General features: G+C 48.1%; 1 protein-coding gene across 1 annotated transcript in view; it reads right to left on the bottom strand.

Annotated features, from left to right (window-relative positions):
• ehbp1 (EH domain binding protein 1) overlaps positions 1-25732 on the bottom strand; it is a 447197-nt gene that overhangs the window by 23549 nt on the left and 397916 nt on the right. The window contains 1 exon segment of the mRNA XM_065022884.1: positions 5241-5340. Within this exon segment, the coding sequence (XP_064878956.1) occupies positions 5241-5340 (100 nt within the window).

Raw genomic sequence — 25732 nt, 5'->3', positions numbered from 1 at the left:
AGAGACAGGTAGAGAGATGGAGAGACAGTGGAAAGGAGAGGAGAGACAGGTAGAGAGATGGAGAGACAGGTAGAGAGATGGAGATACAGGGAAAAGGAGAGGAGAGACAGGTAGAGAGATGGAGAGACAGTGGAAAGGAGAGGAGAGACAGGTAGAGAGATGGAGAGACAGGTAGAGAGATGGAGAGACAGGGAAAAGGAGAGGAGAGACAGGTAGAGAGATGGAGAGACAGGTAGAGAGATGGAGAGACAGGTAGAGAGATGGAGAGACAGGAAGAGAGATGGAGAGACAAGGGAAAAGGAGAGGAGAGACAGGTAGAGAGATGGAGAGACAGGTAGAGAGATGGAGATACAGGTAGAGAGATGGAGATACAGGTAGAGAGATGGAGAGACAGGTAGAGAGATGGAGAGACAGGTAGAGAGATGAAGAGACAGGTAGAGAGATGGAGAGACAGGTAGAGAGATGGAGAGACAGGTAGAGAGATGGAGAGACAGGTAGGAAAATGTCAGGGCGGTAGGGGGTAATGTCTGGGTGGTAGGGGGGTAATGTCAGGGTGGTAGGGGGTAATGTCTGGGTGGTAGGGGGGATAATGTCAGGGTGGTAGGGGGTAATGTCTGGGCGGTGGGGGGTAATGTCTGGGCGGTAGGAAGGGGGTAATGTCTGGGTGGTAGAGTGGGTAATGTCTGGGTGGTAGAGTGTGTAATGTCTGGGTGGTAGAGTGGGTAATGTCTGGGTGGTAGAGTGGGTAATGTCTGGGTGGTAGAGTGGGTCATGTCTGGGTGGTAGAGTGGGTAATGTCTGGGGGGTAGAGTGGGTAATGTCTGGGTGGTAGAGTGGGTAATGTCTGGGTGGTAGAGTGGGTAATGTCTGGGTGGTAGAGTGGGTAATGTCTGGGTGGTAGAGTGGGTAATGTCTGGGTGGTAGAGTGGGTAATGTCTGGGTGGTAGAGTGGGTAATGTCTGGGTGGTAGAGTGGGTAATGTCTGGGGGTAGAGTGGGTAATGTCTGGGTGGTAGAGTGGGTAATGTCTGGGTGGTAGAGTGGGTAATGTCTGGGCGGTAGGGCTACAAATTGAATTCCCCTTCTTTCAGATGGTTTAGAAAACGAGCTAATTTTCCCCATAATAGAATTTGTCCTTCAGAGGCGCTTTTCTGCCACAAAGAGAGAAATGAAAGAGGTAGTAATCAGACCCTCTATCATTTGGCCACTTTAAACACCCTCCCCGCTCTCTCCCTCCCTCTCTCTCCCTCCCTCCCTCTCTCTCTCTCTCACACCATATAATGTGATTATATGAATACTTCAGTCTCTTGTTCTCTCTGGCGAGGGAGGAAGGAATGAAAAGGAAAGAGAGAGAGAGAGAATGAAAAGGAGAGCAGTGTTTTTCCACCTGTCCACCTAGTGGCTGAGTGACCGCACAAAGCCTGTGTCACAAATGACACTACTTTTGACCAGGACCCACACAGAATCCCATAGGGCCCTGGTCTAAAAAGTAGTGTACTACATAGGGAATAGGGTGCCATTTGGAAATGTAGCTAAAGAGAAAGGCGTTGTGATGCAACGTTGTGATGATCGCTGGGTTCTTGTTGGTTTAATGTTGACATGTAAATGCCAGGAATAAACAGAACCAGAATGGATTATGGACATGAACAGGTTTACAACACACAGATCACAGGGTAAAGCAGTTGGGTGATGATTGGTTTAAAAATACTATGTCTGTGTATTGGGAACTGGGAACACACAGAGAGAATACTATGTCTGTGTATTGGGAACTGGGAACACACAGAGAGAATACTATGTCTGTGTATTGGGAACCGGGAACACACAGAGAGAATACTATGTCTGTGTATTGGGAACTGGGAACACACAGAGAGAATACTATGTCTGTGTATTGGGAACTGGGAACACACAGAGAGAATACTATGTCTGTGTATTGGGAACACACAGAGAGAATACTATGTCTGTGTATTGGGAACTGGGAACACACAGAGAGAATACTATGTTTGTGTATTGGGAACTGGGAACACACAGAGAGAATACTATGTCTGTGTATTGGGAACACACAGAGAGAATACTATGTCTGTGTATTGGGAACTGGGAACACACAGAGAGAATACTATGTCTGTGTATTGGGAACTGGGAACACACAGAGAGAATACTATGTCTGTGTATTGGGAACTGGGAACACACAGAGAGAATACTATGTCTGTGTATTGGGAACTGGGAACACACAGAGAGAATACTATGTCTGTGTATTGGGAACTGGGAACACACAGAGAGAATACTATGTCTGTGTATTGGGAACTGGGAACACACAGAGAGAATACTATGTCTGTGTATTGGGAACACACAGAGAGAATACTATGTCTGAACACACAGTATGTCTGTGTATTGGGAACACACAGAGAGAATACTATGTCTGTGTATTGGGAACTGGGAACACACAGAGAGAATACTATGTCTGTGTATTGGGAACACACAGAGAGAATACTATGTCTGTGTATTGGGAACACACAGAGAGAATACTATGTCTGTGTATTGGGAACTGGGAACACACAGAGAGAATACTATGTCTGTGTATTGGGAACACACAGAGAGAATACTATGTCTGTGTATTGGGAACTGGGAACACACAGAGAGAATACTATGTCTGTGTATTGGGAACACACAGAGAGAATACTATGTCTGTGTATTGGGAACACACAGAGAGAATACTATGTCTGTGTTTTGGGAACACACAGAGAGAATACTATGTCTGTGTATTGGGAACTGGGAACACACAGAGAGAATACTATGTCTGTGTATTGGGAACACACAGAGAGAATACTATGTCTGTGTATTGGGAACACACAGAGAGAATACTATGTTTGTGTATTGAGAACTGGGAACACACAGAGAGAATACTATGTCTGTGTATTGGGAACTGGGAACACACAGAGAGAATACTATGTCTGTGTATTGGGAACACACAGAGAGAATACTATGTCTGTGTATTGGGAACACACAGAGAGAATACTATGTCTGTGTATTGGGAACTGGGAACACACAGAGAGAATACTATGTCTGTGTATTGGGAACACACAGAGAGAATACTATGTCTGTGTATTGGGAACACACAGAGAGAATACTATGTTTGTGTATTGAGAACTGGGAACACACAGAGAGAATACTATGTCTGTGTATTGGGAACTGGGAACACACAGAGAGAATACTATGTCTGTGTATTGGGAACACACAGAGAGAATACTATGTCTGTGTATTGGGAACTGGGAACACACAGAGAGAATACTATGTCTGTGTATTGGGAACTGGGAACACACAGAGAGAATACTATGTCTGTGTTTTGGGAACTGGGAACACACAGAGAGAATACTATGTCTGTGTATTGGGAACTGGGAACACACAGAGAGAATACTATGTCTGTGTATTGGGAACTGGGAACACACAGAGAGAATACTATGTCTGTGTATTGGGAACACACAGAGAGAATACTATGTCTGTGTATTGGGAACTGGGAACACACAGAGAGAATACTATGTCTGTGTATTGGGAACACACAGAGATAATACTATGTCTGTGTATTGGGAACTGGGAACACACAGAGAGAATACTATGTCTGTGTATTGGAACTGGGAACACACAGAGAGAATACTATGTCTGTGTATTGGGAACTGGGAACACACAGAGAGAATACTATGTCTGTGTATTGGGAACTGGGAACACACAGAGAGAATACTATGTCTGTGTTTTGGGAACACACAGAGAGAATACTATGTCTGTGTTTTGGGAACCGGGAACACACAGAGAGAATACTATGTCTGTGTATTGGGAACTGGGAACACACAGAGAGAATACTATGTCTGTGTTTTGGGAACACACAGAGAGAATACTATGTCTGTGTATTGGGAACCGGGAACACACAGAGAGAATACTATGTCTGTGTATTGGAACTGGGAACACACAGAGAGAATACTATGTCTGTGTACTGGGAACTGGGAACACACAGAGAGAATACTATGTCTGTGTACTGGGAACTGGGAACACACAGAGAGAATACTATGTCTGTGTATTGGGAACTGGGAACACACAGAGAGAATACTATGTCTGTGTATTGGATAGTCAGACACAATGGAGAGTGAGAGAGAAAGAGCTTAGTGTTAGGGGACTTAGAGTCGAGGGGGTTAGGGGACCTTACGGTAGAGGGGGTTAGGGGATCTTACAGTAGAGGGGGTTAGGGGAACTTACGGTCGAGGGGGTTAGGGGACCTTACGGTAGAGGGGGTTAGGGGACCTTACGGTAGAGGGGGTTAGGGGACCTTACGGTAGAGGGGTTAGGGAAACTTACGGTAGAGGGGGTTAGGGGAACTTACAGTAGAGGAGGTTAGGGGACCTTACAGTCGAGGGGGTTAGGGGAACTTACAGTAGAGAGGGTTAGGGGACCTTACAGTAGAGATGGTTAGGGGACCTTACGGTAGAGGGGGTTAGGGGACCTTACGGTAGAGGGGTTAGGGAATTTACAGTAGAGGCGGTTAGGGGACCTTACAGTAGAGGGGGTTATGGGACCTTACAGTAGAGGGGGTTAGGGAATTTACAGTAGAGGGGGTTAGGGGAATTTACAGTCGAGGGGGTTAGGGAACTTACAGTAGAGGGGTTGGCGGAACTTACGGTCGAGGGGTTAGGGGAACTTACGGTAGAGGGGGTTAGGGGAACTTACGGTAGAGGGGGTTAGGGGAACTTACAGTCGAGGGGGTTGGGGGAACTTACAGGTGAGGGGGTTGGGGGAACTTACAGGCGAGGGGGTTGGGGGACTTACAGTAGAGAGAGTTAGGGGACTTACAGTAGAGAGAGTTAGGGGACTTACAGTAGAGAGAGTCAGGGGACTTACAGTAGAGAGAGTCAGGGGACTTACAGTAGAGAGAGTCAGGGGACTTACAGTAGAGAGAGTCAGGGGACTTACAGTAGAGAGAGTCAGGGGACTTACAGTAGAGAGAGTCAGGGGACTTACAGTAGAGAGAGTCAGGGGACTTACAGTAGAGAGAGTTAGGGGACTTACAGTAGAGAGAGTCAGGGGACTTACAGTAGAGAGAGTCAGGGGACTTACAGTAGAGAGAGTCAGGGGACTTACAGTAGAGAGAGTTAGGGGACTTACAGTAGAGAGAGTCAGGGGACTTACAGTAGAGAGAGTCAGGGGACTTACAGTAGAGAGAGTCAGGGGACTTACAGTAGAGAGAGTCAGGGGACTTACAGTAGAGAGAGTTGGTTCTGTCTCCTGATCAGAGCGTTCTTCTTGTTGACCAACATGAACCACTCCTGCATCATGGCCTCCTCCTCTTCCTTACTGTTCCCTGGAACACAACAGATCAATTAAACACATGGAACAACCCACAACAAATGTATTACATAACAACAACATAACCACCTAACAACCACATAACTACCTAACAACCACATCACCAAACAACCACATAACAACCACATAACATAACCACCTAACCACATAACATAACCACCTAACCACATAACATAACCACCTAACAACCACATCACCTAACAACCATATAACCACCTAACAACCACATAACATAACCACCTAAAAACCACATCACCTAACAACCACATAACATAACCACCTAACAACCACCTAACAACCACATAACATAACCACCTAACAACCACATAACAACCACCTAACAACCACCTAACAACCACCTAACATAACCACCTAACAACCACAGCAACTGCAGATATATGTACTTTACATGATGAGGTATGATGCTAAACACACCTCACACTCACCTCTCACACACACACATCCCTCTCGCACACCCCCCCCTCTCACACACCCACATCTCTCACACACCCACATCTCTCACACACCTCTCTCTCTCACACACCTCTCTCTCTCACACCTCTCTCTCACACATCTCTCACACCCACATCTCTCACACACCTCTCTCTCTCACACACCTCTCTCTCTCTCACACCTCTCTCTCACACACACATCTCTCACACCCCCCCTCTCTCACACACACATCTCTCACACACCCACATCTCTCACACACCTCTCTCTCTCTCACACCTCTCTCTCTCACACCTCTCTCTCACACCCCCTCTCTCACACCCCTCTCTCACACACACTCTCACATCTCTCACACACCTCTCTCTCTCTCACACCTCTCTCTCTCACACCTCTCTCTCACACACACATCTCTCACACACACATCTCTCACACACCCACATCTCTCACACACCTCTCTCTCTCTCACACCGCTCTCTCACATTGCCACCTCACGCCAGAAAAGAGTTATTGTTCCTCTGCCTGTGAAGGACATAAGAACCAGTGTCCTGTGTGTATCTGTCTCTGACGGCTCGGCCCAGACCAGACGTAGCTATGCCATTTCATTTAACAGAAAAAAGAGACCACGACGAGGGGATTTAAGAACGGGCTTCGTGGATTACTGTAGTCAACTTTGAAATGGACGACACAGGGGGCTGCGTCCCAGATGGCACCCTATTCCCTACATAGTGCACTTCTTTTCACCAGATCCCCCATAGGGAATAGGGTGCCATTTAGGGCGAGTCGGTAGCTCTGAGGGGATAAAGGCAGATTCCTCTGGCAGGTCATTGTGACTCCAGACAGTCCAATAAAACAACCACATCATAATGGGAATATTAAGCCTGTGTGACATTGTGACGAGGCGAGGCGGACGGGAAGACGAGAGAGAGGGATTAGAGAACAAACCATTCTCCCTCCAGCCACACAGTCAGAGAGGGGCAGGGCGGAGGGGCGGGGTGAAGAGAGAGGGTTGAGAAAACAAACCATTCTCCCTCCAGCCACACAGTCAGAGAGGGGCAGGACGGAGGGGGGGGGGTGAAGAGAGAGGGTTGAGAGAACAAACCATTCTCCCTCCAGCCACACAGTCAGAGAGGGGCAGGACGGAGGGGCGGGGTGAAGAGAGAGGGTTGAGAGAACAAACCATTCTCCATCCAGCCACACAGTCAGAGAGGGGCAGGACGGAGGGCGGGGGGAGGGGGTGAAGAGAGTCAGAGAGGGGCAGGACGGAGGGGAGGGGGTGAAGAGAGAGGTTGAGAGAAGGGTTGAGAGAACAAACCATTCTCCATCCAGCCACACAGTCAGAGAGGGGCAGGACGGAGGGGGGGGTGAAGAGAGAGGGTTGAGAGAAAACCATTCTCCCTCCAGCCACACAGTCAGAGAGGGGCAGGACGGAGGGGCGGGGTGAAGAGAGAGGGTTGAGAGAACAAACCATTCTCCATCCAGCCACACAGTCAGAGAGGGGCAGAACGGGGGGGGTGAAGAGAGAGGGTTGAGAGAACAAACCATTCTCCATCCAGCCACACAGTCAGAGAGGGGCAGGACGGAGGGGGGGTGAAGAGAGAGGGTTGAGAGAACAAACCATTCTCCCTCCAGCCACACAGTCAGAGAGGGGCAGAACGGAGGAGGGGGGGTGAAGAGAGGGGATTAGAGAATAAACCATTCTCCCTCCAGCCACACAGTCAGAGAGGGGCAGAACGGAGGGGGTGAAGAGAGAGGGTTGAGAGAACAAACCATTCTCCCTCCAGCCACACAGTCAGAGAAGGGCAGGACGGAGGGGGGTGAAGAGAGAGGGTTGAGAGAGAGGTAGAGAGGGTTGAGAGAGGGGTAGAGAGGGTTGAGAGAGGGGTAGAGAGGGTTGAGAGAGGGTAGAGAGGGGAGGTAGAGAGGGTTGAGAGAAAGGTTAGAGGGTAGAGAGGGTTGAGAGAGAGGAAGGTTTGGAGAGAGAGGAGGGTTAAAAGGGGAATGGAAAGAGGGAGAAAAGGGATGGAGGGAGAGGAGGCATGGAGAGGGGAAGGGAGAAGAAAGGAGGAAGGAGAGATGGAGGGAGAGGAGGCATGGAGAGGGGAAGGGAGAAGAAAGAAGGAAGGAGAGATGGAGGGAGAGGAGGCATGGAGAGGGGAAGGGAGAAGAAAGGAAGAAGGAGAGATGGAGGGAGAGGATGCATGGAGAGGGGAAGGGAGAAGAAAGAAGGAAGGAGAGATAGAGGGAGAGGATGCATGGAGAGGGGAAGGGAGAAGAAAGGAGGAAGGAGAGATAGAGGGAGAGGATGCATGGAGAGGGGAAGGGAGAAGAAAGGAGGAAGGAGAGATAGAGGGAGAGGAGGCATGGAGAGGGGAAGGGAGAAGAGGCATGGAGAGGGGAAGGGAGAAGAAAGGAGGAAGGAGAGATAGAGGGAGAGGAGGCATGGAGAGGGGAAGGGAGAAGAAAGGAGGAAGGAGAGATGGAGGGAGAGGAGGCATGGAGAGGGGAAGGGAGAAGAAAGGAGGAAGGAGAGATGGAGGGAGAGGATGCATGGAGAGGGGAAGGGAGAAGAAAGGAGGAAGGAGAGATAGAGGGAGAGGAGGCATGGAGAGGGGAAGGGAGAAGAAAGGAAGAAGGAGAGATAGAGGGAGAGGATGCATGGAGAGGGGAAGGGAGAAGAAAGAAGGAAGGAGAGATAGATAGGGAGAGGAGGCATGGAGAGGGGAAGGGAGAAGAAAGGAAGAAGGAGAGCTAGAGGGAGAGGATGCATGGAGAGGGAAAGGGAGAAGAAAGAAGGAAGGAGAGATAGAGGGAGAGGAGGCATGGAGAGGGGAAGGGAGAAGAAAGGAAGAAGGAGAGATAGAGGGAGAGGAGGCATGGAGAGGGGAAGGGAGAAGAAAGAAGGAAGGAGAGAGAGGGAGAGGAGGCATGGAGAGGGGAAGGGAGAAGAAAGGAGGAAGGAGAGATAGAGGGAGAGGAGGCATGGAGAGGGGAAGGGAGAAGAAAGGAGGAAGGAGAGATGGAGGGAGAGGAGGCATGGAGAGGGGAAGGGAGAAGAAAGGAGGAAGGAGAGATGGAGGGAGAGGAGACATGGAGAGGGGAAGGGAGAAGAAAGGAGGAAGGAGAGATAGAGGGAGAGGAGGCATGGAGAGGGGAAGGGAGAAGAAAGGAGGAAGGAGAGATGGAAGGTGGTCCAGGGGGCCACATGGCTGTTTGTGTCCCCCCTCTCCCCAGCCAATAGGAGATGAACTTTGACCCCAAGTCCCTCCTGACTCTTACAGGGCAGTGTAACCTCTCTCTATTCTAAAAGCAGAACATTTGACCCCAAGATGAATCTAGAACTGGAACCTTTAGAAGCTGTGTTGGGAACTCTAGAACCTGTGATAATGAATTGTGTTCAATAGAGAACCTTTACTGCATCATGGAAACAAACAGACAGGTGTGTTAAACAATATACTAATATAAACTACATCACTGTAATGTTTCTGTTAGAAACAATGAATAGCAAGGAGAGTGAAATTACACAAACGATAGGTACATTTATCTCCTGTACTGTGACGTACAGTGTGTGTGTGTAAGCAGCTGGTTGTGTGTGTGTGTGTAAGCAGCTGGCTGTGTGTGTGTGTGTAAGCAGCTGGCTGTGTGTGTGTAGCATGGTATAGCTGTCATGATGAGTTTGGGCCAGCAGCAGGTTCAGCACCGTTGGCCAGCAGGTTTTCATTATTCCTCTCTGCTCTGAATGGAACACTGGCCCAGATCACTATCTTCATCTAACCTGTCTGTAGAGGCTAGCACACACACACACACACACACACACACTTCATCTAACCTGTCTGTAGAGGCTAGCACACACACACTTCATCTAACCTGTCTGTAGAGGCTAGCACACGCACCCCGCACCACACACACACACTTCATCTAACCTGTCTGTAGAGGCTAGCACACGGACCGCACCACACACACACACTTCATCTAACCTGTCTGTAGAGGCTAGCACACGCACCGCACGCACGCACACACACACACACACGCACACGCACGCACACGCACACACACACACACTCTTCTGTATTAACTGCACTATAACGTCTGTCTGTGGTGAATGAAGAGTTTTCCTAACAGACAAATCAAACATTCATTAATAAGAGGAATAGCAAGGGATTCTACTCTGACATGTCCTCTGACCAGAGGAGATCACTGTGTTTAGCACAATCATGTTATACAGCAGGATGTTTATCCTGGATTTGAAACCTGAGCCAGAAATGTTAATTTCACCAACAACGAAAGCAACTGTCTGAGGATGGAGCTGAACCATCTGACATCAAAAGAAAAGGGGTTTGATGAGAATGAATAAAGATGAAATCAAGGCATGTCACATGATCACGCAAAACACAGGACCCTGGATATCACACATCTCTATAATACCTGTGTCTAATGTCCCTGAGGCTGAGGCAGAACAAAGAGGTAAAACACAGGACCCTAGATATCACACATCTCTATAATACCTGTATCTAATGTCCCTGAGGCTGAGGTAGAGGTAAAACACAGGACCCTAGATATCACACATCTCTATAATACCTGTGTCTAATGTCCCTGAGGCTGAGGCAGAACAAAGAGGTAAAACACAGGACCCTAGATATCACACATCTCTATAATACCTGTATCTAATGTCCCTGAGGCTGAGGTAGAGGTAAAACACAGGACCCTAGATATCACACATCTCTATAATACCTGTATCTAATGTCCCTGAGGCAGAACAAAGAGGTAAAACACAGGACCCTAGATATCACACATCTCTATAATACCTGTATCTAATGTCCCTGAGGCTGAGGTAGAGGTAAAACACAGGACCCTAGATATCACACATCTCTATAATACCTGTATCTAATGTCCCTGAGGCTGAGGTAGAGGTAAAACACAGGACCCTGGATATCACACATCTCTATAATACCTGTATCTAATGTCCCTGAGGCTGAGGTAGAGGTAAAACACAGGACCCTAGATATCACACATCTCTATAATACCTGTATCTAATGTCCCTGAGGCTGAGGTAGAGGTAAAACACAGGACCCTAGATATCACACATCTCTATAATACCTGTATCTAATGTCCCTGAGGCTGAGGTAGAGGTAAAACACAGGACCCTGGATATCACACATCTCTATAATACCTGTATCTAATGTCCCTGAGGCTGAGGTAGAGGTAAAACACAGGACCCTAGATATCACACATCTCTATAATACCTGTATCTAATGTCCCTGAGGCTGAGGTAGAGGTAAAACACAGGACCCTAGATATCACACATCTCTATAATACCTGTATCTAATGTCCCTGAGGCTGAGGTAGAGGTAAAACACAGGACCCTAGATATCACACATCTCTATAATACCTGTATCTAATGTCCCTGAGGCTGAGGTAGAGGTAAAACACAGGACCCTAGATATCACACATCTCTATAATACCTGTATCTAATGTCCCTGAGGCTGAGGTAGAGGTAAAACACAGGTAAAACACAGGACCCTAGATATCACACATCTCTATAATACCTGTATCTAATGTCCCTGAGGCTGAGGTAGAGGTAAAACACAAGACCCTAGATATCACACATCTCTATAATACCTGTATCTAATGTCCCTGAGGCTGAGGTAGAGGTAAAACACAGGACCCTAGATATCACACATCTCTATAATACCTGTATCTAATGTCCCTGAGGCTGAGGTAGAGGTAAAACACAGGACCCTAGATATCACACATCTCTATAATACCTGTATCTAATGTCCCTGAGGCTGAGGTAGAGGTAAAACACAGGACCCTAGATATCACACATCTCTATAATACCTGTATCTAATGTCCCTGAGGCTGAGGTAGAGGTAAAACACAGGACCCTAGATATCACACATCTCTATAATACCTGTATCTAATGTCCCTGAGGCTGAGGTAGAGGTAGAGGTAAAACACAGGACCCTAGATATCACACATCTCTATAATACCTGTATCTAATGTCCCTGAGGCTGAGGTAGAGGTAAAACACAGGACCCTAGATATCACACATCTCTATAATACCTGTATCTAATGTCCCTGAGGCTGAACGAAGCTATAATAAAAAGAAACAAAGACAAAACAAGAAGAAGAAGACAATGAAATGAACATCTGAAATCTAATGTCCCGACATGTGACCCTAGTTGGGACATAATATTTAAAAGGGAGAAATCTAACATGAACATCTTTCCTTCCACTGAAAATATCCATCCTACTGTAATTGTTTGAATTAAAAGTCTCCACAAAATGATCTATTATGAGGGGAAACAGGAACTATAACTAACAGGTGTTGAATTAGACTACTGAGGCAAAGAGCTGATTTTCACTACTCTGTGGTTTTGAAAAGAGGACAGCTGGAGTGAGGGAAGAAGGGGACCCTAGATATCACACATCTCTATAATACCTGTATCTAAGGGATGAAAGAAAATAAATATATTAAAGCCTGTGATCACAGCGAGCTTTTCTGATTTATTTTCCTCCATTCTCTGTTTCATTCAATACTCACTAATCCAATTTGTCTATCTGACTTTAAAAGTGAGGGAAGGAGGTATGAGAAGGAGGGAAGGAGGTATGAGGAGGAGGGGGAGGAGGAGGAGAGGGTGTGGGTAGATTTAAACTTTTCCTTCGGCCAAGTCCCTTTCTGAACGTTCCAATGTATTTAGGGACGAGCAGCACTCCTGTTATTCCCTCCTCCCGACTACCCTTCCTTAAAACACATGTTTAATTGTCACATACACCAGATAGATGCGCTGAGGCGATAGACACCAACAAAAATAAAGAATGAGAGAGAAACAGAAAGAGATCAATAAAGAGGTGGGGAAAATAAGCGAAAACAAGAACAAGATGAACATAACTTCCTGTGAGGAAGTAAGAACTCATTAACGATCCCCGTCACCACGGCGATCTGAATATACATGAGATGAGATGCAACAGGAAACGTTTTAAAAACATTCTGCAACAGAAAACATATATGAGTGTTTCCTATTGGAGAGTCCAGGTAGAAAATACCTCCCGGTTTCTGTCCATTTTCTTCTGTTTGGTGCCTGATGAACACAACCCAGAGGACTGTGGTGATGTCATCAGAGGGGTATTGTTGTGGGTAAGTAGCAAAGGCTTGATTTAATTACTACGAGTAGTGATCCGAGTGGAGAGAGAGAGGCAGAGAGAGAGAGAGGCAGAGAGAGAGAGAGAGGCAGAGAGAGAGAGAGGCAGAGAGAGAGAGAGGCAGAGAGAGAGAGAGAGGCAGAGAGAGAGAGAGAGAGGCAGAGAGAGAGAGAGGCAGAGAGAGAGAGAGGCAGAGAGAGAGAGAGGAGAGGAGAGAGAGCGAGAGAGAGTGAGCGAGAGTGAGCGAGAGTGAGCGAGCGCGAGAGAGAGAGAGAGAGAGAGAATCCTAAACAACCAACAGAGGAGCTTTGGTCACTTCATCTACATTAGCTTATTGTGTTGGGAAGGGGGCTGTCGCTAGAGGTGAAAATGGAGAGTCAACCTGATTAACCTCCATCTCTCCAACTCTTATTCTCTCTATTTTTTCCATTCATCTTCCGAGTCTTCTTTACCTCTCTAACACCCGAAAGTCAGAAATACAAACAAGCAATTCCATGTTATGTTGCAGTCGCCCAGCTAGTCCATTTCACATCATTTCAAAAGATGAGGACAGAGGCCCTAAAAGGCAAAGCTAAATGATCTTGCCCCCCCACCCACCCCTCTCTGAAAACATACACAGAACATACACCACTAGAATATCACCAAAATGAACCCCTCTCGATGTTCTTTCTATCCAACTTCCATTTCCCTCAGCGCTCCATTCATCCTCCTCCTGGAGGAGCTCCCGCTGCCGAGGGCTTTCTGTGGTGGCTGAAGGCTTTCCCCCCTCGTTCAATGGCCCTGAGAATGGAGCTAGAGACCTGCTTTACTGAACCTGGATATAACAGGTCTGTGAATAGGACACATTAACCAATTCACTCTTTCCTTTCTCCCCCTCCTTCCCTCCTCGTCTAAAAGAGAGTGAAGAAACCGCCCCTCGCACATTTCAATGGCTACCTTCTATTGGTGTCATTTGTCAGTGAATGCTTGCTATACAGCTTAAAGTAAGAACCAGGGAAGAGGAGGGAGGAGGGAGGGAGGGAGGAGGGAGGGAGGAGGGAGAGCAGAGAAAGAGAGGAAAGGAGGGTAGGGGAGGGGAGAACAGAGGAGAGGAGAGAGGAAGGAAGGAAGGAAGGAAGGAAGGAAGGAAGGAAGGAAGGAAGGGGGAAGGGGGAGAGAGGGGGAGAGGAAGGAAGGGGGGAGAGAGGGGTAGGGTAGGGTTCAGGGATTCATAATCAAACTGTTAACCATCGGGGAGATAAACACACAGGGATGGTAAGAGACTGGGGTTTGTAAAGTCCATTTTAATGAGAGGGGTGCAGGGCTGTACACACACAGTTATCAGCCCATTACTTTCATGTCATTGATGGAACATGTTCTGAGAGGCTGAGAGGCAGAGAGGGAGCGAGGGCCTGTCCAATAACATAGGTTTGCCCCTCTCCAACACATTCCCCTCTTCATTCATCTCTCTTTCCTTCTCTCTCCCTTTCTGTCTCTCCCCCTCCTCAGTACACACACCCCCCTCGTGTCTCTCTGTCCTCCTTTTCATCTCTCTCATCCCCCTCTCCTTCCCTCTCTCCCCCTCCTCAGTACACACACCCCTCATGTTTCTCTGTCCTCCTTTTCATCTCTCTCATCCCGCTCTCCTTCCCTCTCTCCCCCTCCTCAGTACACACACCCCTCATGTCTCTCTGTCCTCCTTTTCATCTCTCTCATCCCCCTCTCCTTCCCTCTCTCCCCCTCCTCAGTACACACACCCCTCATGTTTCTCTGTCCTCCTTTTCATCTCTCTCATCCCCCTCTCCTTCCCTCTCTCCCCTCCTCAGTACACAAACACCCCTCAAATGTTTCTCTGTCCTCCTTTTCATCTCTCTCTTCCCACCTCTCCTTCCCTCTCTCCCCCTGTTGGGGGCAGTGAGCAAACACCAGTCTGATAATAGATTTTCTCTTTTCTGAAATCCTCCATTTTTCGTGTGTGTGTGTGAACCACCTTGACAAATTCTCCCTCTCTCCTTCCCTCCATCTATCCCCAGATTTAGTGGTGACACAGGGACCCTCATGTTTCTCTGTCGACTCCTTTTCATCTCTCTCATTTCCTTTCGGTCTCCTTCCCTGGGGTTCTGGAGGAACCCCTGGTTCAAGTACACGGATTCCCCGGAGGAAGCCTGGGGTGTTTCTGGCTGTCCTCCTTTTCATCTATCTATTTCTGTTGACAACCCATTAGAGTAAATGTCATTCCTGTTCATCTGTTCTATTGTCATCACAAACACTCAGTTGGGCAAACATCTTAGACCCAGAGCTAACAGTCTGACAACATTCAGGTATGAGTTCCTCAGAGATCATACTTCTGAGGCTAACGATCAGGACCTTCAGTGAGGCTAACGCAGGTCTGAGTTCCTCAAGAGATCATAGCTTGTGAGGTAACGCAGGTCTATGAGTTCCTCAGAGATCATAGCTTCAATGTCTATGAGTCAAGAGATCATAGCTTCAGTGAGGCTAACGCAGGTCTATGAGTTCCTCAGAGATCATAGCTTCAAACACCAGTCTGAGATAATAGATTTTCAGTCAGGTTATGAGCTCAAGAGATCAATGCTCATTTGGAGTTCCTCAAGAGGGTGTGAGGTGTCAAGAGATCATAGCTTGTGAGGCTAACCACCTTGACAAATTCTCAGCCTCTATGAGTTCCTCCAAGAGATCATAGTCTGAGGCTCAGGTCTCCAAGAGATCATAGCTTCTGAGGCAGATTTGAGTCAAGAGTGACTCAGTGAGGCTAACGGACCCTGGAGTTCCTCATGGAACGACTGCATAGTCAGTGAGGCTTCATGAGTTTCAAGAGATCACTTTCAGTGAGGTAACGCAGGTTGTCAAGAGGGTTCAGTGGAGGAACCAGGTCTTGAGTTCCTCAAGAGATCAATGAGGCTAACGCAGGTCTATGAGTACATTCCCTTCAGTGAGGAAGCAGGTCTGGGAGATCATAGGCGTGGCTTAGAAGGGGTACTCAAGAGATCATGGCTTTGAGGCTATATGTATTTCTGCTTTGACAACCCAGTTTAGAGCTTAAATGTCATTCCTGTTCATCTGTTCTATGAGTTCATCAAGAGATCATAGCTTCAGTGAGGTTAACACTGAGTTCCTCAAGAGATCATAGCTTCAATGAGGCTAACGCAGGTCTATGAGTTCCTCAAGAGATCATAGCTTCAGTGAGGCTAACGCAGGTCTATGAGTTCCTCAAGAGATCATAGCTTCATGAGGCTAACGCAGGTCAGTCAAGAGATCATAGCTCAGTGAGGCTAACGCAGGTCTATGAGTTCCTCAAGAGATCATAGCTTCAGTGAGGCTAACGCAGGTCTATGAGTTCCTCAAGAGATCATAGCTTCAGTGAGGCTAACGCAGGTCTATGAGTTCCTCAAGAGATCATAGCTTCAGTGAGGCTAACGCAGGTCTATGAGTTCCTCAAGAGATCATAGCTTCAGTGAGGCTAACGCAGGTCTATGAGTTCCTCAAGAGATCATAGCTTCAGTGAGGCTAACGCAGGTCTATGAGTTCCTCAAGAGATCATAGCTTCAATGAGGCTAACGCAGGTCTATGAGTTCCTCAAGAGATCATAGCTTCAGTGAGGCTAACGCAGGTCTATGAGTTCTCTCAAGAGATCATAGCTTCAGTTGAGGATCTAACGCAGGTCTATGAGTTCCTCAAGAGATCATAGCTTCAGTGAGGCTAACGCAGGTCTATGAGTTCCTCAAGAGATCATAGCTTCAGTGAGGCTAACGCAGGTCTATGAGTTCCTCAAGAGATCATGAGGCAGGTCAGTTCCTGAGATCATAGCTTCAATGAGGCTAACGCAGGTTCTCAGGAGATCATAGTTCTTCAGTGAGGCTAACGCAGGTCTGATGATCATAGCTTCAGTGAGGCTAACGCAGGTCTATGAGTTCCTCAAGAGATCATAGCTTCAGTGAGGCTAACGCAGGTCTATGAGTTCCAAGAGATCAAGAGAGGCTCATAGCTCAAGAGATCAGCTTCAGTGAGGCTAACGCAGGTCTATGAGTTCCTCAAGAGATCATAGCTTCAGTGAGGCTAAAGGTCTATGAGTTCCTCAGAGATCATAGCTTCAGTGAGGCTAACGCAGGTCTATGAGTTCCTCAAGAGATCATAGCTTCAGTGAGGCTAACGCAGGTCTATGAGTTCCTCAAGAGATCATAGCTTCAGTGAACGCAGGCTATGAGTTCCTCAGGTCTTATGAGTTCCTCAAGAGATCATAGCTTCAGTGAGGCTAACGCAGGTCTATGAGTTCCTCAAGAGATCATAGCTTCAGTGAGGCTAACGCAGGTCTATGAGTTCCTCAAGAGATCATAGCTTCAGTGAGGCTAACGCAGGTCTATGAGTTCCTCAGAGATCATAGCTTCAGTGAGGCTAACGAGGTCTATGAGTTCCTCAAGAGATCATAGCTTCAGTGAGGCTAACGCAGGTCTATGAGTTCCTCAAGAGATCATAGCTTCAGTGAGGCTAACGCAGGTCTATGAGTTCCTCAAGAGATCATAGCTTCAGTGAGGCTAACGCAGGTCTATGAGTTCCTCAAGAGATCATAGCTTCTATGAGTGAGGCTAACGCAGGTCTATGAGTTCCTCAAGAGATCATAGCTTCATGTGAGGCTAACGCAGGTCTATGAGTTCCTCAAGAGATCATAGCTTCAGTGAGGCTAACGCAGGTCTATGAGTTCCTCAAGAGATCATAGCTTCAGTGAGGCTAACGCAGGTCTATGAGTTCCTCAAGAGATCATAGCTTCAGTGAGGCTAACGCAGGTCTATGAGTTCCTCAAGAGATCATAGCTTCAGTGAGGCTAACGCAGGTCTATGATCATAGCTTCAGTGAGGCTAACGCAGGTCTATGAATACATCAAGAGATCATAGCTTCAGTGAGGCTAACGCAGGTCTATGAGTTCCTCAAGAGATCATAGCTTCAGTGAGGCTAACGCAGGTCTATGAGTTCCTCAAGAGATCATAGCTTCAGTGAGGCTAACGCAGGTCTATGAGTTCCTCAGAGATCATAGCTTCAGTGAGGCTAACGCAGGTCTATGAGTTCCTCAGAGATCATAGCTTCAGTGAGGCTAACGCAGGTCTATGAGTTCCTCAAGAGATCATAGCTTCAGTGAGGCTAACGCAGGTCTATGAGTTCCTCAAGAGATCATAGCTTCAGTGAGGCTAACGCAGGTCTATGAGTTCCTCAAGAGATCATAGCTTCAGTGAGGCTAACGCAGGTCTATGAGTTCCTCAAGAGATCATAGCTTCAGGTGAGGCTAACGCAGGTCTATGAGTTCCTCAAGAGATCATAGCTTCAGTGAGGCTAACGCAGGTCTATGAGTTCTCAGAGATCATAGCTTCAGTGAGGCTAACGCAGGTCTATGAGTTCCTCAAGAGATAGCTTCATGAGGCTAACGCAGGTCAGTTCCTCAAGAGATCTAGCTTCGCAGGTCTATGAGTTCCTCAAGAGATCATAGCTTCAGTGAGGCTAACGCAGGTCTATGAGTTCCTCAAGAGATCATAGCTTCAGTGAGGCTAACGCTTCAGGTCTATGAGTTCCTCAAGAGATCATAGCTTCAGTGAGGCTAACGCAGGTCTATGATCATCAAGAGATCATAGCTTCAGTGAGGCTAACGCAGGTCTGAGTTCCTCAAGAGATCATAGCTTCAGTGAGGCTAACGCAGGTCTATGAATACATCAAGAGATCATAGCTTCAGTGAGGCTAACGCAGGTCTATGAGTTCCTCAAGAGATCATAGCTTCAGTGAGGCTAACGCAGGTCTATGAGTTCCTCAAGAGATCATAGCTTCAGTGAGGCTAACGCAGGTCTATGAGTTCCTCAAGAGATCATAGCTTCAGTGAGGCTAACGCAGGTCTATGAGTTCCTCAAGAGATCATAGCTTCAGTGAGGCTAACGCAGGTCTATGAGTTCCTCAATAGCTTCAGATCATAGCTTCAGTGAGGCTAACGCAGGAGGTTCCTAAGAGATCAGGTCTATGAGTTCCTCAAGAGATCATAGCTTCAGTGAGGCTAACGCAGGTCTATGAGTTCCTCAAGAGATCATAGCTTCAGTGAGGCTAACGCAGGTCTATGAGTTCCTCAAGAGATCATAGCTTCAGTGAGGCTAACGCAGGTCTATGAGTTCCTCAAGAGATCATAGCTTCAGTGAGGCTAACGCAGGTCTATGAGTTCCTCAAGAGATCATAGCTTCAGTGAGGCTAACGCAGGTCTATGAGTTCCTCAGAGATCATAGCTTCAGTGAGGCTAACGCAGGTCTATGAGTTCCTCAAGAGATCATAGCTTCAGTGAGGCTAACGCAGGTCTATGAGTTCCTCAAGAGATCATAGCTTCAGTGAGGCTAACGCAGGTCTATGAGTTCCTCAAGAGATCATAGCTTCAGTGAGGCTAACGATCAGGTCTATGAGTTCTATGATCAAGAGATCATAGCTTCAGTGAGGCTAATGATCAGGTCAGGTCTATCAGTGACTCAAGAGATCATAGCTTCAAGAGAGGCTAACGCAGGTCTAGTTCTCAAGAGATCATAGCTTCAGTGAGGCTAACGCAGGTCTATGAGTCTATGAGTTCCTCAAGAGATCATCTATGGCTTCAGTGAGGCTAACGCAGGTCTAGAGTTCCTCAAGAGATCATAGCTTCAGTGAGGCTAACGCAGGTCTATGAGTTCCTCAAGAGATCATAGCTTCAGTGAGGCTAACGCAGGTCTATGAGTTCCTCAAGAGATCATAGCTTCAGTGAGGCTAACGCAGGTCTATGAGTTCCTCAAGAGATCATAGCTTCAGTGAGGCTAACGCAGGTCTATGAGTTCCTCAAGAGATCATAGCTTCAGTGAGGCTAACGCAGGTCTATGAGTTCCTCAAGAGATCATAGCTTCAGTGAGGCTAACGCAGGTCTATGAGTTCCTCAAGAGATCATAGCTTCAGTGAGGCTAACGCAGGTCTATGAGTTCCTCAAGAGATCATAGCTTCAGTGAGGCTAACGCAGGTCTATGAGTTCCTCAAGAGATCATAGCTTCAGTGAGGCTAACGCAGGTCTATGAGTTCCTCAAGAGATCATAGCTTCAGTGAGGCTAACAGGTCTATGAGTTCCTCAAGAGATCATAGCTTCAGTGAGGCTAACGCAGGTCTATGAGTTCCTCATAGATCATAGCTTCAGGTCTATGATCATAGCTTCAGTGAGGCTAACGCAGGTCTATGATCATAGCTTCAGTGAGGCTATGAGTTCCTCAAGAGATCATAGCTTCAGTGAGGCTAACGCAGGTCTATGATCATAGCTTCAGTGAGGCTAACGCAGGTCTATGATCATAGCTTCAGTGAGGCTAACGCAGGTCTATGATCATAGCTTCAGTGAGGCTAACGCAGGTCTATGAGTTCCTCAAGAGATCAGCTTCAGTGAGGCTAACGCAGGTCATGAGTCTCAAGAGATCATAGCTTCAGTGAGGCTAACGCAGGTCTATGAGGTCCTCAATGATCATAGCTTCAGTGAGGCTAACGCAGGTCTATGAGTTCCTCAAGAGATCATAGCTTCAGTGAGGCTAACGCAACTATGAGTTCCTCAAGAGATCATAGCTTCAGTGAGGCTAACGCAGGTCTGAGTTCCTCAAGAGATCATAGCTTCAGTGAGGCTAACGAGTTCTATGATCATAGCTTCAGTGAGGCTAACGCAGGTCTATGATCATAGCTTCAGTGAGGCTAACGCAGGTCTATGATCATAGCTTCACGCAGGCTGATCATAGGCTTCTATGAGTTCCTAACGATCAGGCTCCTCATGATCATAGCTTCAGTGAGGCTAACGCAGGTCTATGATCATAGCTTCAGATGATCTAGCTTCAGTGAGGCTAACGCAGGTCTATGATCATAGCTTCAGTGAGGCTAACAGGTCAGAGTCTATGATCATAGCTTCAGTGAGGTCTAACAGTGAGGCTAAGGTCTATGAGTTCATCAGATCATAGCTTCAGTGAGGCTAGAGGTCAGTTCCTCAGAGATCCCTATGAGTTCTCAGAGATCATACCTTCAGTGAGGCTAACAATCAGGTCTATGAGTTCCTAGAGATCATAGCTTCAATATGCAATTATGAGTTTCAAGAGACATTTCAGTGAGGCTGCAGCAGGTCTAAACTCAAGAGATCATAGATGAACGCAGGTCACCTCAAGAGAACAGTAGGCTAACGCAGGTTTCAAGAGATCATAGCTCAGTGGGCTGACCAGAAACAACGCAGGTCTATGATCATAGCTTCAGTGAGGCGCCCAGGTCTATGAGTTCTCTGACTCAAACGCAGGCTGCCACCTCGACAATATATGATATTAAAAAGGCTCAAAATAAGGTCGACTAATCATACCAGCAGTACTAGCTTCAGTGATGGGCTGATCAGCTTCAACTAACCACTATGGTCTACTAACTACCAGGTCATGACACCACTAGGTCCACTAACTACCAGCAGTACTAGCTACAGTGGGCTGCAGCAACACCACTAGGTCTACTAACTACCAGCAACACCACTAGGTCCAGCAATGTTAACTACCAGCAGTACTAGCTACAGGGGCTACAGCAACACCACTAGGTCTACTAACTACCAGCAGTACTAGCTACAGGGGCTACAGCAACACCACTAGGTCTACTAACTACCAGCAGGTCCACTAACTACCAGCAGTACTAGCTACAGGGGCTGCAGCAACACCACTAGGTCTACTAACTACCAGCAACACCACTAGGTCCACTAACTACCAGCAGTACTAGCTACAGGGGCTACAGCAACACCACTAGGTCTACTAACTACCAGCAACACCACTAGGTCCACTAACTACCAGCAGTACTAGCTACAGGGGCTGCAGCAACACCACTAGGTCTACTAACTACCAGCAACACCACTAGGTCCACTAACTACCAGCAGTACTAGCTACAGGGGCTACAGCAACACCACTAGGTCTACTAACTACCAGCAACACCACTAGGTCTACTAACTACCAGCAATACTAGCTACATGGGCTGCAGCAACACCACTAGGTCTACTAACTACCATCCCTCTCTCCCCCACTCCTCTCCTCCACAGTCCTCCTCACCCCTTCTCCCATCCCTCTCTCCCCCACTCCTCTCCTCCACAGTCCTCCTCACCCCTTCTTCCATCCCTCTCTCCCCCACTCCTCTCCTCCACAGTCCTCCTCACCCCTTCTTCCACCTCTCTCTCCCCCACTCCTCCTCACCCCTTCTTCCACCTCTCTCTCCACTCCATCAAATGGTGTTTTTCCTTCAAATCAATAAACATTACCAGACAGTGACAAGAGTATGGGATGGTGGAGTAGCAGATCTGTCTGCAGCCCAAATAGCTCCCTATTCCCACCTCTTCGGGCCAGGGCCCATTGGGTACTGGGGAAAGGTAGGGCACTATATAGGAGGTGGGGTGCCATCTGGTATGCGGCATGTCTGTCTGTTAAAGCTCAGACCGCCCTGTCTCTATCTCTGCTGGGTTAGCAGGTGAGACACACACACACACACACACACACACACACACACACACACACACACACACACACACACACACACACACACACACACATAGTTAATATTGAGTAGTAAAACCATTCCATAGCCACACTGAACTGCAGAGGACCACACTGAACTGCAGAGGACCACACTGAACTAGAGGACCACACTGAACTAGAGGACCACACTGAACTAGAGGACCACACTGAACTACAGAGGACCACACTGAACTGCAGAGGACCACACTGAACTAGAGGACCACACTGAACTGCAGAGGACCAGACTGAACTAGAGGACCACACTGAACTGCAGAGGACCAGACTGAACTAGAGGACCACACTGAACTGCAGAGGACCAGACTGAACTAGAGGACCACACTGAACTGCAGAGGACCACACTGAACTAGAGGACCACACTGAACTGCAGAGGACCACACTGAACTAGAGGACCACACTGAACTGCAGAGGACCACACTGAACTAGAGGACCACACTGAACTGCAGAGGACCAGACTGAACTAGAGGACCACACTGAACTAGAGGACCACACTGAACTGCAGAGGACCACACTGAACTAGAGGACCACAATGAACTAGAGGACCACACTGAACTGCAGAGGACCACACTGAACTAGAGGACCACACTGAACTGCAGAGGACCAGACTGAACTAGAGGACCACACTGAACTGCAGAGGACCACACTGAACTAGAGGACTACACTGAACTGCAGAGGACCACACTGAACTAGAGGACCACACCGAACTGCAGAGGACCACACTGAACTAGAGGACCACACTGAACTAGAGGACCACACTGAACTAGAGGACCACACTGAACTGCAGAGGACCACACTGAACTAGAGGACCACACTGAACTAGAGGACCACACTGAACTAGAGGACCACACTGAACTGCAGAGGACCACACTGAACTAGAGGACCACACTGAACTGCAGAGGACCACACTGAACTAGAGGACCACACTGAACTGCAGAGGACCACACTGAACTGCAGAGGACCACACTGAACTGCAGAGGACCACACTGAACTGCAGAGGACCACACTGAACTGCAGAGGACCACACTGAACTAGAGGACCACACTGAACTGCAGAGGACCAGACTGAACTAGAGGACCACACTGAACTAGAGGACCACACTGAACTGCAGAGGACCACACTGAACTAGAGGACCACACTGAACTGCAGAGGACCACACTGAACTAGAGGACCACACTGAACTGCAGAGGACCACACTGAACTGCAGAGGACTACACTGAACTGCAGAGGACCACACTGAACTGCAGAGGACCACACTGAACTGCAGAGGACCACACTGAACTAGAGGACCACACTGAACTGCAGAGGACCAGACTGAACTAGAGGACCACACTGAACTGCAGAGGACCACACTGAACTAGAGGACCACACTGAACTGCAGAGGACCAGACTGAACTAGAGGACCACACTGAACTGCAGAGGACCACACTGAACTAGAGGACCACACTGAACTGCAGAGGACCACACTGAACTAGAGGACCACACTGAACTGCAGAGGACCACACTGAACTAGAGGACCACACTGAACTGCAGAGGACCACACTGAACTAGAGGACCACACTGAACTAGAGGACCACACTGAACTGCAGAGGACCACACTGAACTAGAGGACCACAATGAACTAGAGGACCACACTGAACTGCAGAGGACCACACTGAACTAGAGGACCACACTGAACTGCAGAGGACCAGACTGAACTAGAGGACCACACTGAACTGCAGAGGACCACACTGAACTAGAGGACCACACTGAACTGCAGAGGACCACACTGAACTAGAGGACCACACCGAACTGCAGAGGACCACACTGAACTAGAGGACCACACTGAACTAGAGGACCACACCGAACTACAGGGGACCACACTGAACTAGAGGACCACACTGAACTACAGAGGACCACACTGAACTGCAGAGGACCACACTGAACTAGAGGACCACACTGAACTGCAGAGGACCACACTGAACTGCAGAGGACCACACTGAACTAGAGGACCACACTGAACTAGAGGACCACACTGAACTAGAGGACCACACTGAACTGCAGAGGACCACACTGAACTAGAGGACCACAATGAACTAGAGGACCACACTGAACTGCAGAGGACCACACTGAACTAGAGGACCACACTGAACTGCAGAGGACCAGACTGAACTAGAGGACCACACTGAACTGCAGAGGACCAGACTGAACTAGAGGACCACACTGAACTGCAGAGGACCAGACTGAACTAGAGGACCACACTGAACTGCAGAGGACCACACTGAACTAGAGGACCACACTGAACTGCAGAGGACCACACTGAACTAGAGGACCACACTGAACTGCAGAGGACCACACTGAACTAGAGGACCACACTGAACTGCAGAGGACCACACTGAACTAGAGGACCACACTGAACTAGAGGACCACACTGAACTGCAGAGGACCACACTGAACTAGAGGACCACAATGAACTAGAGGACCACACTGAACTGCAGAGGACCACACTGAACTAGAGGACCACACTGAACTGCAGAGGACCAGACTGAACTAGAGGACCACACTGAACTGCAGAGGACCAGACTGAACTAGAGGACCACACTGAACTGCAGAGGACCAGACTGAACTAGAGGACCACACTGAACTGCAGAGGACCACACTGAACTAGAGGACCACACTGAACTGCAGAGGACCACACTGAACTAGAGGACCACACTGAACTAGAGGACCACACTGAACTGCAGAGGACCACACTGAACTAGAGGACCTCACTGAACTAGAGGACCACACTGAACTGCAGAGGACCACACTGAACTAGAGGACCACAATGAACTAGAGGACCACACTGAACTGCAGAGGACCACACTGAACTGCAGAGGACCAGACTGAACTAGAGGACCACACTGAACTGCAGAGGACCACACTGAACTAGAGGACCACACTGAACTGCAGAGGACCACACTGAACTAGAGGACCACACTGAACTGCAGAGGACCACACTGAACTAGAGGACCACACTGAACTAGAGGACCACACTGAACTAGAGGACCACACTGAACTGCAGAGGACCACACTGAACTGCAGAGGCCCACACTGAACTGCAGAGGACCACACTGAACTGCAGAGGACCACACTGAACTGCAGAGGACCACACTGAACTAGAGGACCACACTGAACTGCAGAGGACCAGACTGAACTAGAGGACCACACTGAACTGCAGAGGACCAGACTGAACTAGAGGACCACACTGAACTGCAGAGGACCACACTGAACTGC

This window comes from Oncorhynchus nerka, linkage group LG10 (genome assembly GCF_034236695.1).
Source record: "Oncorhynchus nerka isolate Pitt River linkage group LG10, Oner_Uvic_2.0, whole genome shotgun sequence".
NCBI classification, from domain to species: domain Eukaryota; kingdom Metazoa; phylum Chordata; class Actinopteri; order Salmoniformes; family Salmonidae; genus Oncorhynchus; species Oncorhynchus nerka.
The sequence above is the reverse complement of the archived record's forward strand: the minus strand, read 5'-3'. Positions and strand labels throughout refer to the sequence as shown.